Source organism: Pseudonaja textilis, chromosome 7 (genome assembly GCF_049901715.1).
Source record: "Pseudonaja textilis isolate UNSWEBS1 chromosome 7, rPseTex1.2, whole genome shotgun sequence".
In the NCBI taxonomy this organism is placed as follows: domain Eukaryota; kingdom Metazoa; phylum Chordata; class Lepidosauria; order Squamata; family Elapidae; genus Pseudonaja; species Pseudonaja textilis.
In genome coordinates, this window is record NC_141996.1 from 15,274,770 (window position 1) to 15,291,147 (window position 16,378).

At 35.5% G+C, this 16,378-nt stretch overlaps 1 protein-coding gene across 1 annotated transcript in view; it reads left to right on the forward strand.

Moving 5' to 3' along the window:
• The first annotated feature begins 565 nt into the window (after positions 1 to 565).
• Positions 566 to 16,378, forward strand: part of DYNC2H1 (dynein cytoplasmic 2 heavy chain 1) — a 148,631-nt gene continuing 132,818 nt past the window's right edge. The window contains exons 1-17 of the mRNA XM_026706904.2: positions 566 to 1,175; positions 3,397 to 3,567; positions 3,954 to 4,089; positions 4,427 to 4,545; positions 6,366 to 6,510; positions 7,193 to 7,425; positions 8,519 to 8,653; positions 8,740 to 8,853; positions 9,671 to 9,782; positions 10,169 to 10,293; positions 11,280 to 11,455; positions 12,075 to 12,270; positions 13,072 to 13,167; positions 13,882 to 14,022; positions 14,121 to 14,219; positions 15,378 to 15,517; positions 15,677 to 15,905. Coding sequence (XP_026562689.1) covers positions 975 to 1,175; positions 3,397 to 3,567; positions 3,954 to 4,089; positions 4,427 to 4,545; positions 6,366 to 6,510; positions 7,193 to 7,425; positions 8,519 to 8,653; positions 8,740 to 8,853; positions 9,671 to 9,782; positions 10,169 to 10,293; positions 11,280 to 11,455; positions 12,075 to 12,270; positions 13,072 to 13,167; positions 13,882 to 14,022; positions 14,121 to 14,219; positions 15,378 to 15,517; positions 15,677 to 15,905 — 2,568 coding nt within the window. The 5' untranslated portion in view covers positions 566 to 974. The remainder of the gene's footprint in view (positions 1,176 to 3,396; positions 3,568 to 3,953; positions 4,090 to 4,426; positions 4,546 to 6,365; positions 6,511 to 7,192; positions 7,426 to 8,518; positions 8,654 to 8,739; positions 8,854 to 9,670; positions 9,783 to 10,168; positions 10,294 to 11,279; positions 11,456 to 12,074; positions 12,271 to 13,071; positions 13,168 to 13,881; positions 14,023 to 14,120; positions 14,220 to 15,377; positions 15,518 to 15,676; positions 15,906 to 16,378) is intronic.

Genomic DNA, 16,378 nt, shown 5'->3' on the forward strand with positions numbered 1-16,378 from the left:
TTTCAGAGAACTGCAGCTTTGATGAGATTAATGAGCCAAGCATATAATCCAGTCTTTGAAAGTCTAACATAACATATTTTTAATAGGTCAATATTAGTGAAGGAGGAAATGGAAGCAAACTAGAAGTTCATGTATGATACAGGGCACCAACAGATTTATTTCTACCCAGCTTATATTGCATATATTTCTTGAAATGCAGCACCCAGAGTCCTTCACAAGTAGTTGGCCTGAGTTGCATAGATCAGCTACCTGTAGACTCAACAGATTCCCCATGCAGTACAGCAACATTTTCCAGTCTCTCATCACCCCCACCCAACAATACTTTTCTTCAGCGGGAATGGCGGTACTTGTAACGCCACACATCTGTAGGGCTAGCCTACGCAACCTTGCACGGTGTGATGCCGCTCGCGCTGCATCCATTCAAGGCCGGCACGAGTTACGCGCCTAGCGATTACCTATCACACCGATTGGGCTTAACTGCATTCCAGGGTTGTGGAGAAAGTGGATGAGGATCGCTTGATACACCCTTAAGGAACGCGTCTTAGCATTAGGCGGCGTCGGCCATTTTGGTTGCCCTAGTAACCGGGCCTAGCAACGCTGCTCGCCGGCTATCTCTGAGAAATCAAAACAGGCGTTTCTTCCTTACCTTTCTCGGCGGCCGGGGGTACTGTTCCCGCCGGTATAGAATAGCAGCTCTTCAAACAAAGGAGACCCTTATATAAAAGTTTTTTTTTTTTTTAATGGGAAGCGAGCGTCTTTCCGTTTCGTTCGCGTTATCCCTTCATCCCGGGTCCTCCTCTTGATCTTGGCCATTCCGTTTTCTCTTCACTTTCTTCTCTAAAACAAATGTTCTTAAATTCTTCTGTTTTTTCTGGGACGGAGGAGAAGGGCGGACGCCTTGGTTAAAAAGCAGCGCTCGGCTCCGCAGCGTTTCCAGTACTAGGCTAGGCGGAGCTCCAGAGTCCGCGACTGTCATGCCTCTCGATGGGGACGGCGATGGCGACAAGAGGAAGATTTTCATTTCGGCCACTGCTGGCAACTTCTTTGGGTTGTCGTCGTTTGGGAGCCTGGCACCCCTCTCTGCCAGTCCCGAACTGGCCAACTTTTTGGATGATGGCAACGAATTTCTTCTCTGTGTGCAGCACTCGGAAGACCAGATCGCGGTCTCAAATAAGGTACTGTGGCGTCCTTTTAAATTATATTATTATCAATGTTAGATATTCATTTCACCTTTTATTTATTTGTGTGTCTGTGTGTGTGTGATATAACTATGTGTATACATACACAAACAAACAGACACACAAACATTACATCTACATGTATAATTTATAGGCTTTCTATCATCTCTCTATCATCTATATATATCTTTATCATGTATATCTTTTGGCAGATATATTGATATAAATACAAAAAGCAGGCTAGTTAGAGCAGTAATCTTCCCTTATGGGTGTGGAAGTTGGACACTAAGAATGGCTGATAGAAGAATAACTGACACCTTTGAACTGTGGTGCTGGTGTAAATTACTGCATATGTACCATGGACAGCTAGAGTAACTAATAGAGATGTTAATTGTATACAGCCAGACGCATCACTAGAAAGTAAAATAATAAAGTCTGGTTTACTTTGGCTATGTCACACGTGCAAATTCGTTAGTAGAAGAAGAAAAAGGGGTAGGCAAAAAACACACTGGCTTGATAACATCAAATCTGATACAAAGTTGAACACCCAACCATTGAAAGAAGTTATGCTTGACAGCGTAGAGCACTTGCCTATAAAGTCACCAAGAGTCAGCCAAGACTAAACGGTTAAAAACAAACAAATATGGAAATGGAGGAAGAAGTGTGTAATATGTATGTATGCATGCATGCATGTATGTACACACCCACCCATGACTATGGAGGAAGTACAGATATTCCTTGACTTTGACAACAATTGAGGTCGAAATGTCTGTTAAGTGATAATTTGTTAAATGAGTTTTCCCCCATTTTACTACCTTTCTTGTTGCAGTTGTGAAGTGAATCACTGCAATAAAGTTAGTAACATGGTTGTTAAGTGAATCTGGCTTCATCATTGACTTTGCCTGTCAGAAGGATGGAAAGGTAATCACTGGATCCCAGGACACGGCAATTATCATAAAGACATTCGCACTGCAAGTGTCTGAATTTTGTGACTACGCATAGAATGCAACAATGGTTGTGTGAAAAACAGTCATAAATCATTTTCATTTTCAGTGCTGTTGTAACTTTGGTCACTAAATAAACTGTTGTAAATTGAGGACTGCCTGTATTAGTTTCTGTGTAGTTTAATGCTGTGCCCTTAGGTTTTATATCATATATATGTATACCTGCATCAAAATATCATATTAATATAAATGAGTGCATCATAGTGGCATTTGTTAGTCTGTAATATGAGTCATTTTGATGCAGATAATCTAAGATATGGCTGAAATATTGTATTGTAAGATGGGAAAAATTGCAGTCCCTAATCCTGAATAATTGCTTCCAGGTAGTGTTTATAATGATCTAGATCAGGAGTGTCAAACTCAAGGCCCGGAGGCTGGATTCAGCCTGTGGGGTGCTTAGATCTGGCCTGTGGGACTGCCCTGGAAACAGCAAAAGGCTACCCCGCAGTGCCTCTGTCAGTGATAATGGAGCTTGCAAGGGCTGCGTGTGGCCCCCCTGAGCTCCGTTTTCTCTGACAGAGAGTTGCAGGAGTCCATCACAGTTGAAAACGGAGCTCGGGAGCCTGTTTTCACTGGCAGAACGCTCATGCCACCACAGACGGCCCCTGACAGAAGTGACATCATGCTGGCCACACCCATCCTGGTCACGCCCACTCCAGCCCCCTGAGGTCAAACACAACCCTGATAGGCCCTCAATGAAATTGAGTTTGACACCCCTGTTCTAGATAGACTGATGCTCTGATTCAATAAGCTGGTTTATACAGTGTACTCTTGAATAAACCACAGAGGTTGGATTCATGCAGATTGGTAAGCTAGAACCAGCCATGTCTTCATTTAGAACAGTTTGTAAGCCTGATGTTTGTAAGGCAGCTTTATAACTGTATTCTTAAGGTATCAATTTTCTCTCTATATTGTGCCATTTATCTTACCGAAATACATATTTCTGTTTTCTGTTTGGTTTAGATAAAAAGTCATGTTCTGCTGTAGCATTTTTAAAGTAAATCCTGTTTTCCTTATTTGCTTTTCTTTGTATATGATATTGCAATATTACATTAAAATGTAGCCGATTTTTTTTTTTTTCCTCTCTGAATTAGGAAAGTTTAATATTTGTAAACTTTGCCTATACCTTTAATAATTTCCAAATATTGTCACATTGCAGAATTAATTTTCTGTTTACTAGTTCCCATTAATTTATGTGTTTCACACTTATGCAGGTTGAAGCTAGTAATTCGGAAGACAAAATGCTGGTATTCTTCAAGCTGCGACCAGATGTTATTACAGAAGATAATCTTCACACCAATATTCTTGTATCATCTATGTTAGATTCTCCAGTTAATATGCTTTATCAAGCAGTGCGACAGGTATTTGCACCTGTACTACTGAAAGTGAGTATGCAGACTCCAGGTTATTTCAATAAATCACAGGACTGTTCTCATGAATTCTCATAGTTCTTTTATAATAGAATTTACTGTATTGCTTTGAAATGATGCTACTTTTGATTGATAGAAAATAGCTCTCTCTTTCATTACCATTCAAAATTATTCACTAACAGTTAATTATGTACAAGCCTGGTACAGTTACAGTTATATTCCTTATAATTAATGTAACTTAATTCACTGTTAAGAATCATGTCAACTATGTTTCAGCACTGAGAAAGCAACCAAAGAATGAGTCAATAACATATGCAGAATTAAGTAGAGAAAATTGTATGTTATGATAATAACGAAGAATTTTGATAGAAAAGTTACATAATCTAAAATCTTTATTTTAGGATGAAAAATGGAGTAAAGATTTTGATCCCAAATTGCAAAATCTTTTGCGGGAGTTAGAAGCTGGCTTAGGTTCTGTTCTAAGGAAAACAGATACTGCTTATAAAGGAGCAAAATATCGGGAAGATGATGTTCAAGGTATATAATGCTTAATATCTACAAACTATGAAAATTAAGCTAGATATAGTGAGAATTTTTTTTTCATTATAGCTCAGTGAATAGGCATAGAAATTTTCTAATAAAACATTCTATTTAATATTTCAGATAGAAACATTATAATTTTGATACGCAGAATCATAGATGTACTAGTGTTTTTGTAATTTGGCATAATTATTTGAAATGCAATGATTCTGGCTTAATATAGACGCTAATTCTCATTTATGTGGAGTAAAATTACTAAAATAATATGTGCTGTGGCTTTTAAAGATGATCTTGATTGCTATGCAACCAACTGAATTTTTTTTTTTTTTTACAGCTGTACTTTGCCCAAATGATGAATTTCAATTTTGGACAGAACGTGCTCAACACGGAAGTAAATCATGTAGCAAGGACAGAGCTTCTTATTTTAAAGAGCTCTTTGAAGCCATTGCATATGTGTGTAACATTTATTTTATTTATTAGTTAAATTTATTTGCCACCTATTTTGCTGTGGGGCTGCTCTAGGTGGCTTAAAACAATAAAAATGGAGAAATGAAAAGAAGCGTAAACATAACATCAGCGAAGTAATAGAACAATAGAATAAACAATGAAAAAGAAAACATTAAGAAATGTGATATAATAAAAGATGGTCAGGTAGGGAAGCAGGGAGTGAGGGGGAGGGTTGTTAACAAGCTAGTAGCCATTTCCAGTGAGGTAGTCCTCCACTGGGTCCCCAGGCCAGGTCTTCAACCTCTTACAGAAGGATAGGAGGGTGGGGGCAAATCTCACCTAGGAGAGCAGGCACTATGGAAGAGAAGGCTCTTCTTCTGGATCCTGATAATTGGGGTTCTTCGACTGACGGAGTCTATAGTAGACCCTCTGCCAGCATGAGTTGAGCAGGCTTGTTCTAGTGGGATGAGAGGTTCATCGAGGGGGATGGATTTATGCTATGAAGGGATTTAAAGATCATAACCACCATATTGAATTGCACTTGGAAGCAGTGGGGTGGCCAGTGTAGTTTGTGGAGCAGAAATGGAATATGGGCCATTCTAGGGCCCCCAAAGATTGCTCAAACAAAATACATTAAATAAGCAATTACCAAATAAAAATGAAATAAATAATGATCAAATAGATAATAATTAAAAATATCAACAAAGCTGAATGTTTAATTCACAAATCTCCCCCAACTTTCCACCTACATGGATTTTTTACCACAGCCATAGCGCCTGAAGAATTATAGAAGTTGACATGCAGAGATCTGAAGGGCTTTTGTATCAGGGAGGGCTACATTATGATATCAAAACTATATAGTGCTGCATTGCTTCTGTTTTTATGCACACTAAATCACAAAACTGTCTATAGTTTTATATATGTGATGGGTTCATACAATCAATTATAATAGAACTGAGTTGTGTACAGATGAAGCTTCCTTCAAGTACAAGTATTGGTTTTCATTAAATTGAAATATTTGCTTGAAAGCCTATCTTCATGAATTTCTATAGGAAATTAAGCATTTTACATAGTATAGATAATGACATTTGAAGAAATGTTTAATGTTTTTAACTCTTCATAGAAATCAGGAGGTTTTCTATCTGAACTTTTCATTTTTGTCCTTATTAGGATATTGATAAAAATGGTGGCATTTGTCATACTTAACTCCCAGTTAGATTAACAATAATGGGTACTTCTGGGATTAGCATAAATCAGATGTGTGTGACCACTGTGGCATAAAGGTCTCACCTTTTTATGCCATAGCAGAGATTGAAAATGGGCAGACAGAGCTTAAATGTGGGTGCTCAAACATTATTTTGTTACCTTAATTAAGACATTTCCTCCTCATCCCTTACCCTCTGCTGTCCCATTCTTCTTTATCAAAAGAGGGCACAGGGCACAGGCTTTTTTTTCCCCAGTGTCATAACACACTTTTCAGCCGGCATACTTATTTATTTTGGGATTATTTGTACTTCACAGGAATGGGCCAAGGAAACAACTGTAGCTGACAGGAATGGGCCAAGGAAATAACTGCTCTTTTACTCATTGTAATTAGGTGAGGTGAATGGGCAGGTTTGTCGCAAGATATTTTGAGACACTGAGGCAGATGACAATGAACTGGGAAGGACTGTTAAGGGGTGAAGGAAGTCATGCTGAATATTTAGAGAAATGGAAGACAGAGAGTACATACCGTATAACATTTTGATAGAAATGTTTTTGAATCATTGCAGCCCTAATATATATTCGCTGGAATTTATATTTTTAATTATGTATCACACTTTTAGGATTATTACAATTTGGACAGCTTATCTTTATTTGAGGTTGTGGATTTAGTGGAGACCACACGTGACATTGTTGATGATGTCTGGAGGCAATCCGATCACGAGCCGTTTCCACAGTCGCGCATGAAGAACCTTTTGGATGTCATAGGTAAAGTTCTGGACAAAAATCCCTCCTGAACAATTGGCTAACTTGTCTTTTTTGTATGTACTTCCTCATGGCTTTCATAGTGCTTGAGGGTGATGACTGCCTGGCGAGGGAAAGTTATATGGGATAAGTTATTTGAATTTTTATTATTGTTTAACTTCCATCCAATTTTAACAATTTCTGTCAGCCAAGATGAAGCATCTCTTGAGCATCAAGGTCATTGGATCGGTTTTTGGCATTTGATATTTTGAGCCATCAAATATGCTATCTAATTTCTCATGGTGCAAATGATACCACATTCCAAGATTTTATTTACATCACAAACCTTTTCTGTTAGGACGAAGGGTTTTGTCGAAATCAGTGATGGATTTTCTTTAAAGATGTTTATAGACTGTCAGTTTCTTATCACCAAATGGCCTAAAAGCTGGTTTATACTGTGATTTGTCTTGTGTCTGGATTTAATAGCAATCATGTGGCCTTCCTACTAAATGCCTATCTCTCTCCCTGATCTGAGTACAGAATAGTCCTGTTTGTACTGTTGTTGGGTGTAATGATTACATCTGTATAATGGATATATTAAAAGACATGTTTTGACGCAAATGTAGTCATGAAAACTGCTTTGCCAAACAAAATAAAATAATTGAAAATATAATTAATTTTCTTTATTTGTTTGTATGGTTTTTAGCTGGCTCTCTTGGAAGATTTGTTCAGAAGAAGTTAGGTACTTTAAATCTATGGGAGGATTCGTTTCACACTGTAAAAGAAAATCTGAAGGCTGGCATCATTATTTGTGAACAGTGGGTTGCAGCTTGTGACCATCTTACAGGACAATTATGGCAGCGTTATACCCCACATATATGGCGAGGAGATAAATATATCCCTGAAACACTAGGAAAACTTGGCAAACGTCTTGAAGAGGTATCTGACTGTTTTGGTTTGTTTTAGGGATGTGAGGTCTAGGGAAAAGTACTATCTGAAGACTTTTGAATATGATGTTTTCTAATGGAAGAGACTGTAGTTCTTGCTTTTTAGATACACAGCTATAAAATTCAGGTTCTTGGATCTTTAGTAACGGGTCTCTGATAATAGCTATAAAGAAAAATAGATGAAATGATAAGGGTTTTCGATTTATTTTCTTGTATGTTTTCAAAGCAAGCTGGGGTCGTGACGTTGATACATGATTTTTAGTAAAATATACAGTATATTGTATTTCCCAATGTGCAGTTTGAGATTTTTTTTTTAAAGTTTGTATGCATGTCAGAATGATGAGTTAAGAAAAATAAATATCAGAGGAAAAAAACCACAGTATTTATTTCAATCCTATCATCACGTTACTTATAAAAACAGGTTGCCCATTTTTGATAGAATGAATTCTGAAATTATGGATAAAAGAACAATATGAGATGAAATGTGTGAATAGTTTGACACAGTATAATGTATTTGTAGTTTGACACAGTATAATGTATTTCATGTATTTTCAGATAAATGAAATAATTTTGGATAGGATCTAACTTTTAGGAAATGTCTATAGTAAAATATCTCATCTTTTACAAATCAGAAGTCTGCAATAACTGTATAGTATCTCTGAAAAAATAATCCAAAGTAATTTAAGAGGAAGATTTTTGGCAATGAGAATATCTAGATTATGCCCAGGAACCTGTTTAGCAGAAATCTTACTGAAGTTAGTAGAAACATAATCATTAATGTGATACGAATTTGGAAGACCTGTTTTTACAATATCTTAACATGTAGTTCAAATACATTTAACGCCAGTGTTCCCGCCATCCTTAATGGTTATATTAATATATGTGGTTATTTTCAGTGGAGTAATATTGTGTGATGTAATACATAAATTTAAAATCCCGTTCATAATTAATACTATATTCTATTCTACGCTTTATTTGTCAAAGCACTCAGGTATAATTTTAGCACAGTTTGCTATTTATTTCTAGCTTTTGTTATAGTTAACTGAAAAATTATGGATCAAGTTATTATATTCCTTTCATTTTAGGTATTAAGTATTCGATCACTTCATGAGAAACTTACATATTTTTTGCCAACTGGTGAGCAGCAAGCATTGCATCTAGCCCAAGTATTTGAACCTTTTGCTGGATTGAATCCTGTGCATTACAATCCCTACACTGAGGTAAAATATTTTATACATAAGTTAAACTTCAGTTAAAAGAAGTATATCTCCGTCCATCAGAATAAAAATATGTTCTCTTCTTCTAGCCTTTATGGAAAGCAGCGGTACGTCAATATGAAAGAATTATTGCCCCAGCAGAACAAAAAATAGCAATCAAGTTGAAAAGCTTTATTTCAGAAATCCAGGATAGTCCACAACAGGTATTTTTAAAAAAATACTATTGACCATAAAACCAGATGCTGAAAGACTTGCTTATTAAAAACGTTTTGTACATCTAACTTCTATATTAAATAGTTTTGAGTTTCATTTGCTGCTGAAAAAGAGGTTGAACTATGCCTTAAAATGTCTCATTCAAAACTGGGAGTTTTGTTCAGTACTTTTCTCTTTTTTTTTTTTGGACATGTGGATAATGGAGAGCATCAGAGAGGGAGGGAGAAAGAAAAAGAAAGAAAGAAAGAAAAAAGAAGGAAAGAAAGAAAATAATCTACAACTCTTGATGTAGCTCAGACAACTTGTTAGGCATGAAAGAATTTCAGATTCAGGACTACAATTTTCAATGCATCTGTTCAGAATAGTTCTTTTAAATGTAATAAATGATAAAAATATAGAAAATATGAAAACTTTGAGTCATGTGCAGACATTCTGGCATTATTTTCAAGCCTATCTATCCAGCTTCTAGTTTTGCTGTGGTTTTTTGGAACAAAATTTTGTGGAAAGATACAGGGCAATATCAAGAAAAATATAAGACAAGCACAAGTGTACTCTTTGTTACTACGTTTTAATTTTCACTATTTCAAACCCTGATTGTAATTATTACTTATTTTGTATCAGTTTTGGTGTTGGAAATTGTTATCATTAAGCAGCGCAATTGTGTGATCTTTCGAACAATGATCACTTAATGATGGAAATTTTGGTTGCGATTAAGGTCATTAAGGAGTACTTGTAGATTAATTTTATAAACATAATCCACAGTAATCTGTTTCATTTTATGTATTTGTATATGTTTTATATTTTTAGCTGCTTCAGGCTTTTCAGAAATACAAGGAATTAGTACGACGTCCAAGCATTAGCAAAGAATTGCTTTTAGAAAGAGAAACTTTGCTGGCAAAACTTCAAGGTGCAGTTAAAGGTATACAAATATATACATGTAAATATGAAAAATATGAGTGCTTCCATCATCTCTTATTTTTTTGAAAATATGCAATTTTTGATACTTAGGATATATATCTTGTATGTAATTTACTATAAAACTATTATGATTTGTCATATGTTTTAGTTTGGTGAGTCGTCACACTCAGTTTATAGGGATGAGTCTGATTACAGATGGTGCAAATTATTGCTTAAAATTCCTTTTTTTAAATCATGCTCATTTTCTTTATTGAAACAAATTATCTTGCCCAATAAAGAATTGTAATACTTACACTACAGGACTTAGGTTACATACTGGGAAACAATTTTCAGTATTTAGTGTTATTTGCAGAATTCACTAATGTTCTCCTTAATGATGTTATGCAGATTATCAGACAGATTTTGAGACACGTTGCCATGGAACTCCAGGCGATGCATCAGGGCCGCTTGCGGGGAAAAACCTCTCTGAAGTTGTGAATAATATTGTCTGGGTGCGCCAGCTAGAATTGAAGGTATCGATTTAAACCTATCATTTGATGTTTTATGTTAACCTATAATAAATAATGTGTTGTATTTTTGATACATAAGTTAAATAGAGGTAACTTTCAAACTACTTTCAAGGATTGTCTTAAAGCTGATTTACATCTGATCCTCAATATTATTTTTAAATAAACGCTATAAAAGTTATGGAGTGAAATGTGAAGACTAGTTCTGATTCAGTGGAAACCTTTTCATCATCACCAGCTGCTTCTATATGTGTTCTTCTGATGTTTCTGTGACCAAGTGAGGCTGTTCAATAGGTGTCTGTGCCTTATAGGTAATATTGTTTTATTAGACCTTCTTGAAGCCCTATGCAGACCCTGTATTCTATTTCTGCTGGAACTATGTCAGTTTCCTAGATTATTGCCAATAAGATGCTGCTAATTAGAAGCAGGAAACCTTCAGTTGCTATCAAATGAATCTAATAGGCTTAATGTGTGCTTGGAGGAATGAGCTTGCATATTGCCTTCACAGCTACTGTGCAACTTTGAGAAAAGACATGCTTGGTTTAAGGTGTTTACAATAAATACTACATGATATACCTTCCAAATTACATTTGCTCTTTGAAAATAGGTATATAGATATTGGTATATTATAATAGAGATGATTATCATAGATTCCTATGGACCACTCTGCATCTAATGATTATAGAGTGCAGGAAAACGGAATCGGTTAACATTAGACATAATTTTGTGTTTGATATCTAAAGCCTGGTCTGAGTGCTCTGCATGGACAACTGGGTTACTATTGATTACAATTATGCAATATTATTTAGTTGCTGCTGAAGCTGAATTGTTTGAACTTTGTTAAACAACCTATCCTGTGGTTGTATACTCTCTGTAGTTTAAAATGCTGAGATTTTAAACCTCTAGTATATTTTACGTGTTTTGCTTTGAATACTTTAATAGCATAAAACATGCCAAATGCAGTTAAACTTTCAATTATTTCAATATCTAAGGTGGATGATGCCATTAAGATTGCAGAGGCCCTTCTCTCAGACCTATCTGGATTTCAAAATTTCCAACAAATTGCAGATGACCTTCAAGAACAATTAAAAATGTACGAACAGGAACAATTTGATGACTGGTCCAGGGACATTCACACAGGTCTCTCAAACCCAAAGTCTGGTCTTTGGTAAGTATAAAATATTTGACTTTGTAAGAACGATCTTAGGCGCACATTAAAGAAGTCCAGGGGTGAACTGTTTTGAAGAACTCCAGCACATAGAAGGATGGTCCGGCAGGTTTCCACTAGCCAGTCCTTGGACTGGATAGATTTGGGGTTCTGAACAAGTTCAATGTGAAATGGGTTAATGTAAGAACACCACAAACTGCTTCTGATTCAGGGAATTAAGTTCTGCAAAACTGCTGGGTCGCATATAAAACAGACTGGTGCAGTCCAAAAGATAAATTCTGTTCTGTTCTGTTCTGTTCTACTCTATCTACTCTACTCTATTTCTATATTTCTATTTCTATTTCTATTTCTATTCTTTAAGTTGATTTTATACTTTCTAGTCCATATTGTCAGGATTCCGGCAGTTACTCCTATGTTGTAAACATTTTGTATGCACGTTTTATAGTTGACACATAGACTCAAGGCAGTTTGCAACATCTGCTGTTTTGCATAACCCTATTTAAAATCTACTTAGGCAAATTAATAGCTAGTCTCTAAAACATAGAAGACTATAAATACTGTACAGGGTAAAAAGATAATATTTTCTAATATAATGACTAATATTGCAATTTTATTTTAGTATACAGGCCAATAGTCCTGTCATGGAACTTAATCATTCTGATGGAGCCTTAAAAATACATTATTCGGATCGCTTGGTAACTCTCCTTAGAGAAGTACGTCAGCTTTCTGCACTTGGGTTTCTCATTCCTGCCAAAATACAACAGGCTTCAAACACTGCTGAAAAATTTTGCAAACAAGCAGTGATTCTCAAACAGGTATGATAACTTATTAAATGTTATGAAATTCATGGATTGATTCTTAGATATAATTTCAAGGGAGTCACTGCATGAGATGGAAGGTTGTGTAACAGACATAATATATATAATAGCTAGAAAGAGAAATAGGTAGGTAGATTAAAAATGTAGTTTTATTATAAGTGTCTACTACTGATGTAGTTCATTACATATGTGAGCACTGCTAAAGAGTGAATTCTACCTGATTTCCAAAAATGTAAAATTCATGTAGAATTCTAACTGATTGTGATATTAAATTGAAAGGGTATGGTTGAATTTGCAATAAAATTTGCACTAAAACATTGAACTTCATTGTATCTTTACTGGTTTAATTCATGCACCAAGGCATTAGAAGAAATGTAAAACACCATGCAATTGTTGAGTATTTGTTTAAATTTCTTTCCATTTGTCAGTTTTAATTCACAGTTTAGAATGTTTTCATTCATGGCAAAACAAAAAACAACCCCCACCCTCCACTATGTCTGCATATCATTACTTTCAGAGTATGACTTTTTCCACATTTATTGTAAAGCAAACAACAGAGGAGATAGTTAATATGGCTTTATAGAGAACAAAATACTTTTTAAATGTTTAGTCCAGTCTAGTTCCAAAAAGTGATTGAAGTTGAAAATCAGTAAGATCTAGAAGAGTTTTCTATAGTTGAAATTTAAAACTGTACATTAAATGGAAAGCTAAGTGATGAATAAAAATAATTGGAAAAAATGAATTATTTTAAATATGAATATGGCATTGAAACCTTGTGGATTTATATTTTTTTAATAGGTGGCACACTTTTATAACAGTATTGATCAGCAAATGATTCCCAGTCAGAAGCCAATGATGCTGCAGTCGGCTTTAGCATTTGAACAGATAATTAAAGTAATTGCATGTTTATTCCTTTCACTTTTATTACCGTTCTGTCTTCTAAAAGCTTGAAGGTTTTCTGTTTGTATGCATTTCCTGATTGAGCAAGGGATTTGATTCTGGATTCTTGAGAGCTGATGTTTTGAATGAATTTTGAGGGAAGGCCAGATATTACAAATTGTTGGGAAGCAGCGTTTGCAGTAATTGTGCTTAAGAGGAATATACAGACCTATTTTTCTCCAAAATGCTTGCCTATGGGTGACTTCTATTTTGGCCTAGAGGCAGGAGTAAAATCAGATGAAAATGCTGAACTCTTGTTATTTAATCTTATTTGTTTGTTATTTTGGAATCAAGCACCACCTTAGTTGATTCTGATATGGCTATACAGGAATAGAGATGGAATGGGGAAAGGGTTTTTTCGAATATTTATCGTGATAACCCTTATTTCCCTAAGGGATGTAACAATATTGAATCAGATTGACCTGTATAAAAATAGTATATGTTATTAACTTCTGTAGTATAATAAATACATTGTAAACTGTCAAAAAAAGACAATAAAAAAAATCACAATTCATTTGCGATTGAATATATACTTTATCTGTTTTCTTCCTTTTACTTCTAGTCTTTTCCTTCATTTCAAGCTCTGTAAACATGCTCAGAAAGAACTCTTCATTTAATGAACATAATTAGAATTCCATTGTTTACTTACGTGAAGTATTTCTTTGGCAGCACTCAAAAGCAGAAGGACAAATAACATGGGACAATCCTAAAGAACTAGACGTGTATATCAAGAAACTACAAAGTGCAGCAGAACGGCTTGCCACAGAAAATAGAAAGTTAAGAAAATGGCATATGAGTTTTGTAGAAAAGGTATGTTTGATCACCTCAACTTATTTCCTCATTTTTTTTTTACTTTTTATTTCAGTATTAAAAGTGTAGCATGCTTGTAATTCTTCTTGATACTGTAGGTTGTTGGCCTGATGAACATTGATCTGCTTCGTCAACAGCAGCGTTGGAAAGATGGTTTACAAGAACTTCGGGGAGGATTCTCCAGCCTTGAATCACAGGCATGAATTTATCGCTTTTAAATCTTAAGTGAAATAGGACAGGAATACACACACACACACACACACACACACACACACACACACACACACCAGTATAATATACATATTTATGTATGTACGTATGTATGTATGTATGTATGTATGTTTAATTTTACAAAACATTTGTGGCAAAATATTTATTACAGAATTATCAGTTTGTCAAGTAACTGGAAATTCTTAAAATATTAGGAAAATCATGGAATTATCTAGGTTTGTAGCAGAAAATGCTACTATCTGTATAACTCACTGATGTGACTGAGGCTATTTCTTTTAATTTTTCATGACAGAATAGTCGGCAAAGTGAATGATAAAATAGAAGCATATACTATAATTTGTTGAGATTTGGGGGAAATGACTTTTAACCACCTAAAATACATTTCTGTATTTTTCTATCTAGCACTGTTCTATAGAATAAATGTAGCTGCATACTATATAATAATTACTGGAAATCCATCAAAGCAGTGTCACTGTAATTCAAAACAAAGTATTTGTTGTTGTGAAAATTGAAACTTACTTCCATCTACATTTAAATCAAATAATCCAGAACAAAGTTTTCAACGAATGGTATTTATGAAGCATGTCAGTCTTGCCAGGTAGTCCAGACAAGAAGCACATCTGGATGAACTAATATTGTAGATTATAATAAGGGAATCTTGCAAGTCTGAAATTATATGTCTGCCCCCTTGTTGCTTTTACAGCCTCTCAAACTGGGGGGGGGGGGGGTCCTTCTGAGATCTTGCTGCAGACTAAGCAGCCTCTTATCTGACCATTGTTCTGACTGTGACTCTTCCCCCTGTTTTTCACGGTCACTTCTATATACTATTATAATAACCCCTAAGAATTTCAATATTCGGGAAAGTCTATGTTGACTATTACTTAAGGCATGCAAATACTGTATATTGTTCCTCCAAGTAATTCAATAGAGTTGATTTAGTTGGAAATTATTGATCTGAATTTTTGTTTAATTAGTTGTTTGCCATGTTTTGAGTTATTCCATAGACACAGAGTTTTCTGATTGCCTAAATACAGTTTTCTTTAGAAAAGTCCCTATATAGTCTCTCTATAAATTTGTCCATGATTAATTGCAAAATTTTGAACCTAAATACCATCAAATTATAGGGTTTCCTTTCAAATGACATGAAAGCTTGGAGACTTCATTGGAACCACCAACTCTACAAAGCTTTGGAGCATCAGTATCAGATGGGCTTGGAAGCACTCAATGAAAATCTGCCAGAAATAAACATTGATTTAATTTACAAGTAAGATGTTCTTGAGGTTGATAACACATTGAAAAATGCATATATGTCTATATCTTTTAATGGAGTAATTGTAACCAGATTACTCCAAGGTATGGCTTCTTGATACGGTTGTTAATGTTATAAAATGTTATTTAATAACATTTTAAAAATATTTTTCAGACAAGGACGATTGCAATTCAAGCCCCCCTTTGAAGAAGTACGAGCAAGATATTACAGAGAGATGAAGAGATTTATTTCTATCCCTAATCAATTTAAGGGAGTAAGTGAGACCGATGAAGAGTGCATCTTTTCTGTCATGACTGAAAGAAATGCAAGTGGATTTCTGACCACATTTAGTAAAGCAGAAGATTTGTTCCGCAGACTGGCAGAAGTTTTAGATCAATTTAAGGTTTGTAAACACTTGCCTTTTGCTCAAACATATTTTAGGGCATGTGCTTTTGAAGTTTTTCGGTATTCACTTGTATAATCACTTTGTTTATTTCAAGCGCAGGCCAGTCATTTCCTATGTTATAACCTGGTGATCGGGGTGGGATTCTATTGGTTCGGACTGGTTTTGTAGAACCGGTTGTTATGATTCTGCACAATTCAGAGAACCAGCAAATCATGCCCCTGGCTGGCCCTGCCCTTCTCTGCCCGCTCCTCCCCTCCCACTCAGTCCTCATTGTGCATGCACAACATCGCTGACTGGATTCTTTCCTGCCCAGTCACTCCTTAAAGTATTTCTTTTTTTCTCCTTCCTGAGATCAACTGTTCCTATGATCAGCTCTGTCGGAATTCCTCTCCTGTCTTACTGCTTCACCCAGGAGGCTTCCCTGATGCTCAGGAAGGCAAAATGCTCCATTTTTTGCCTTCCTGGGCCCC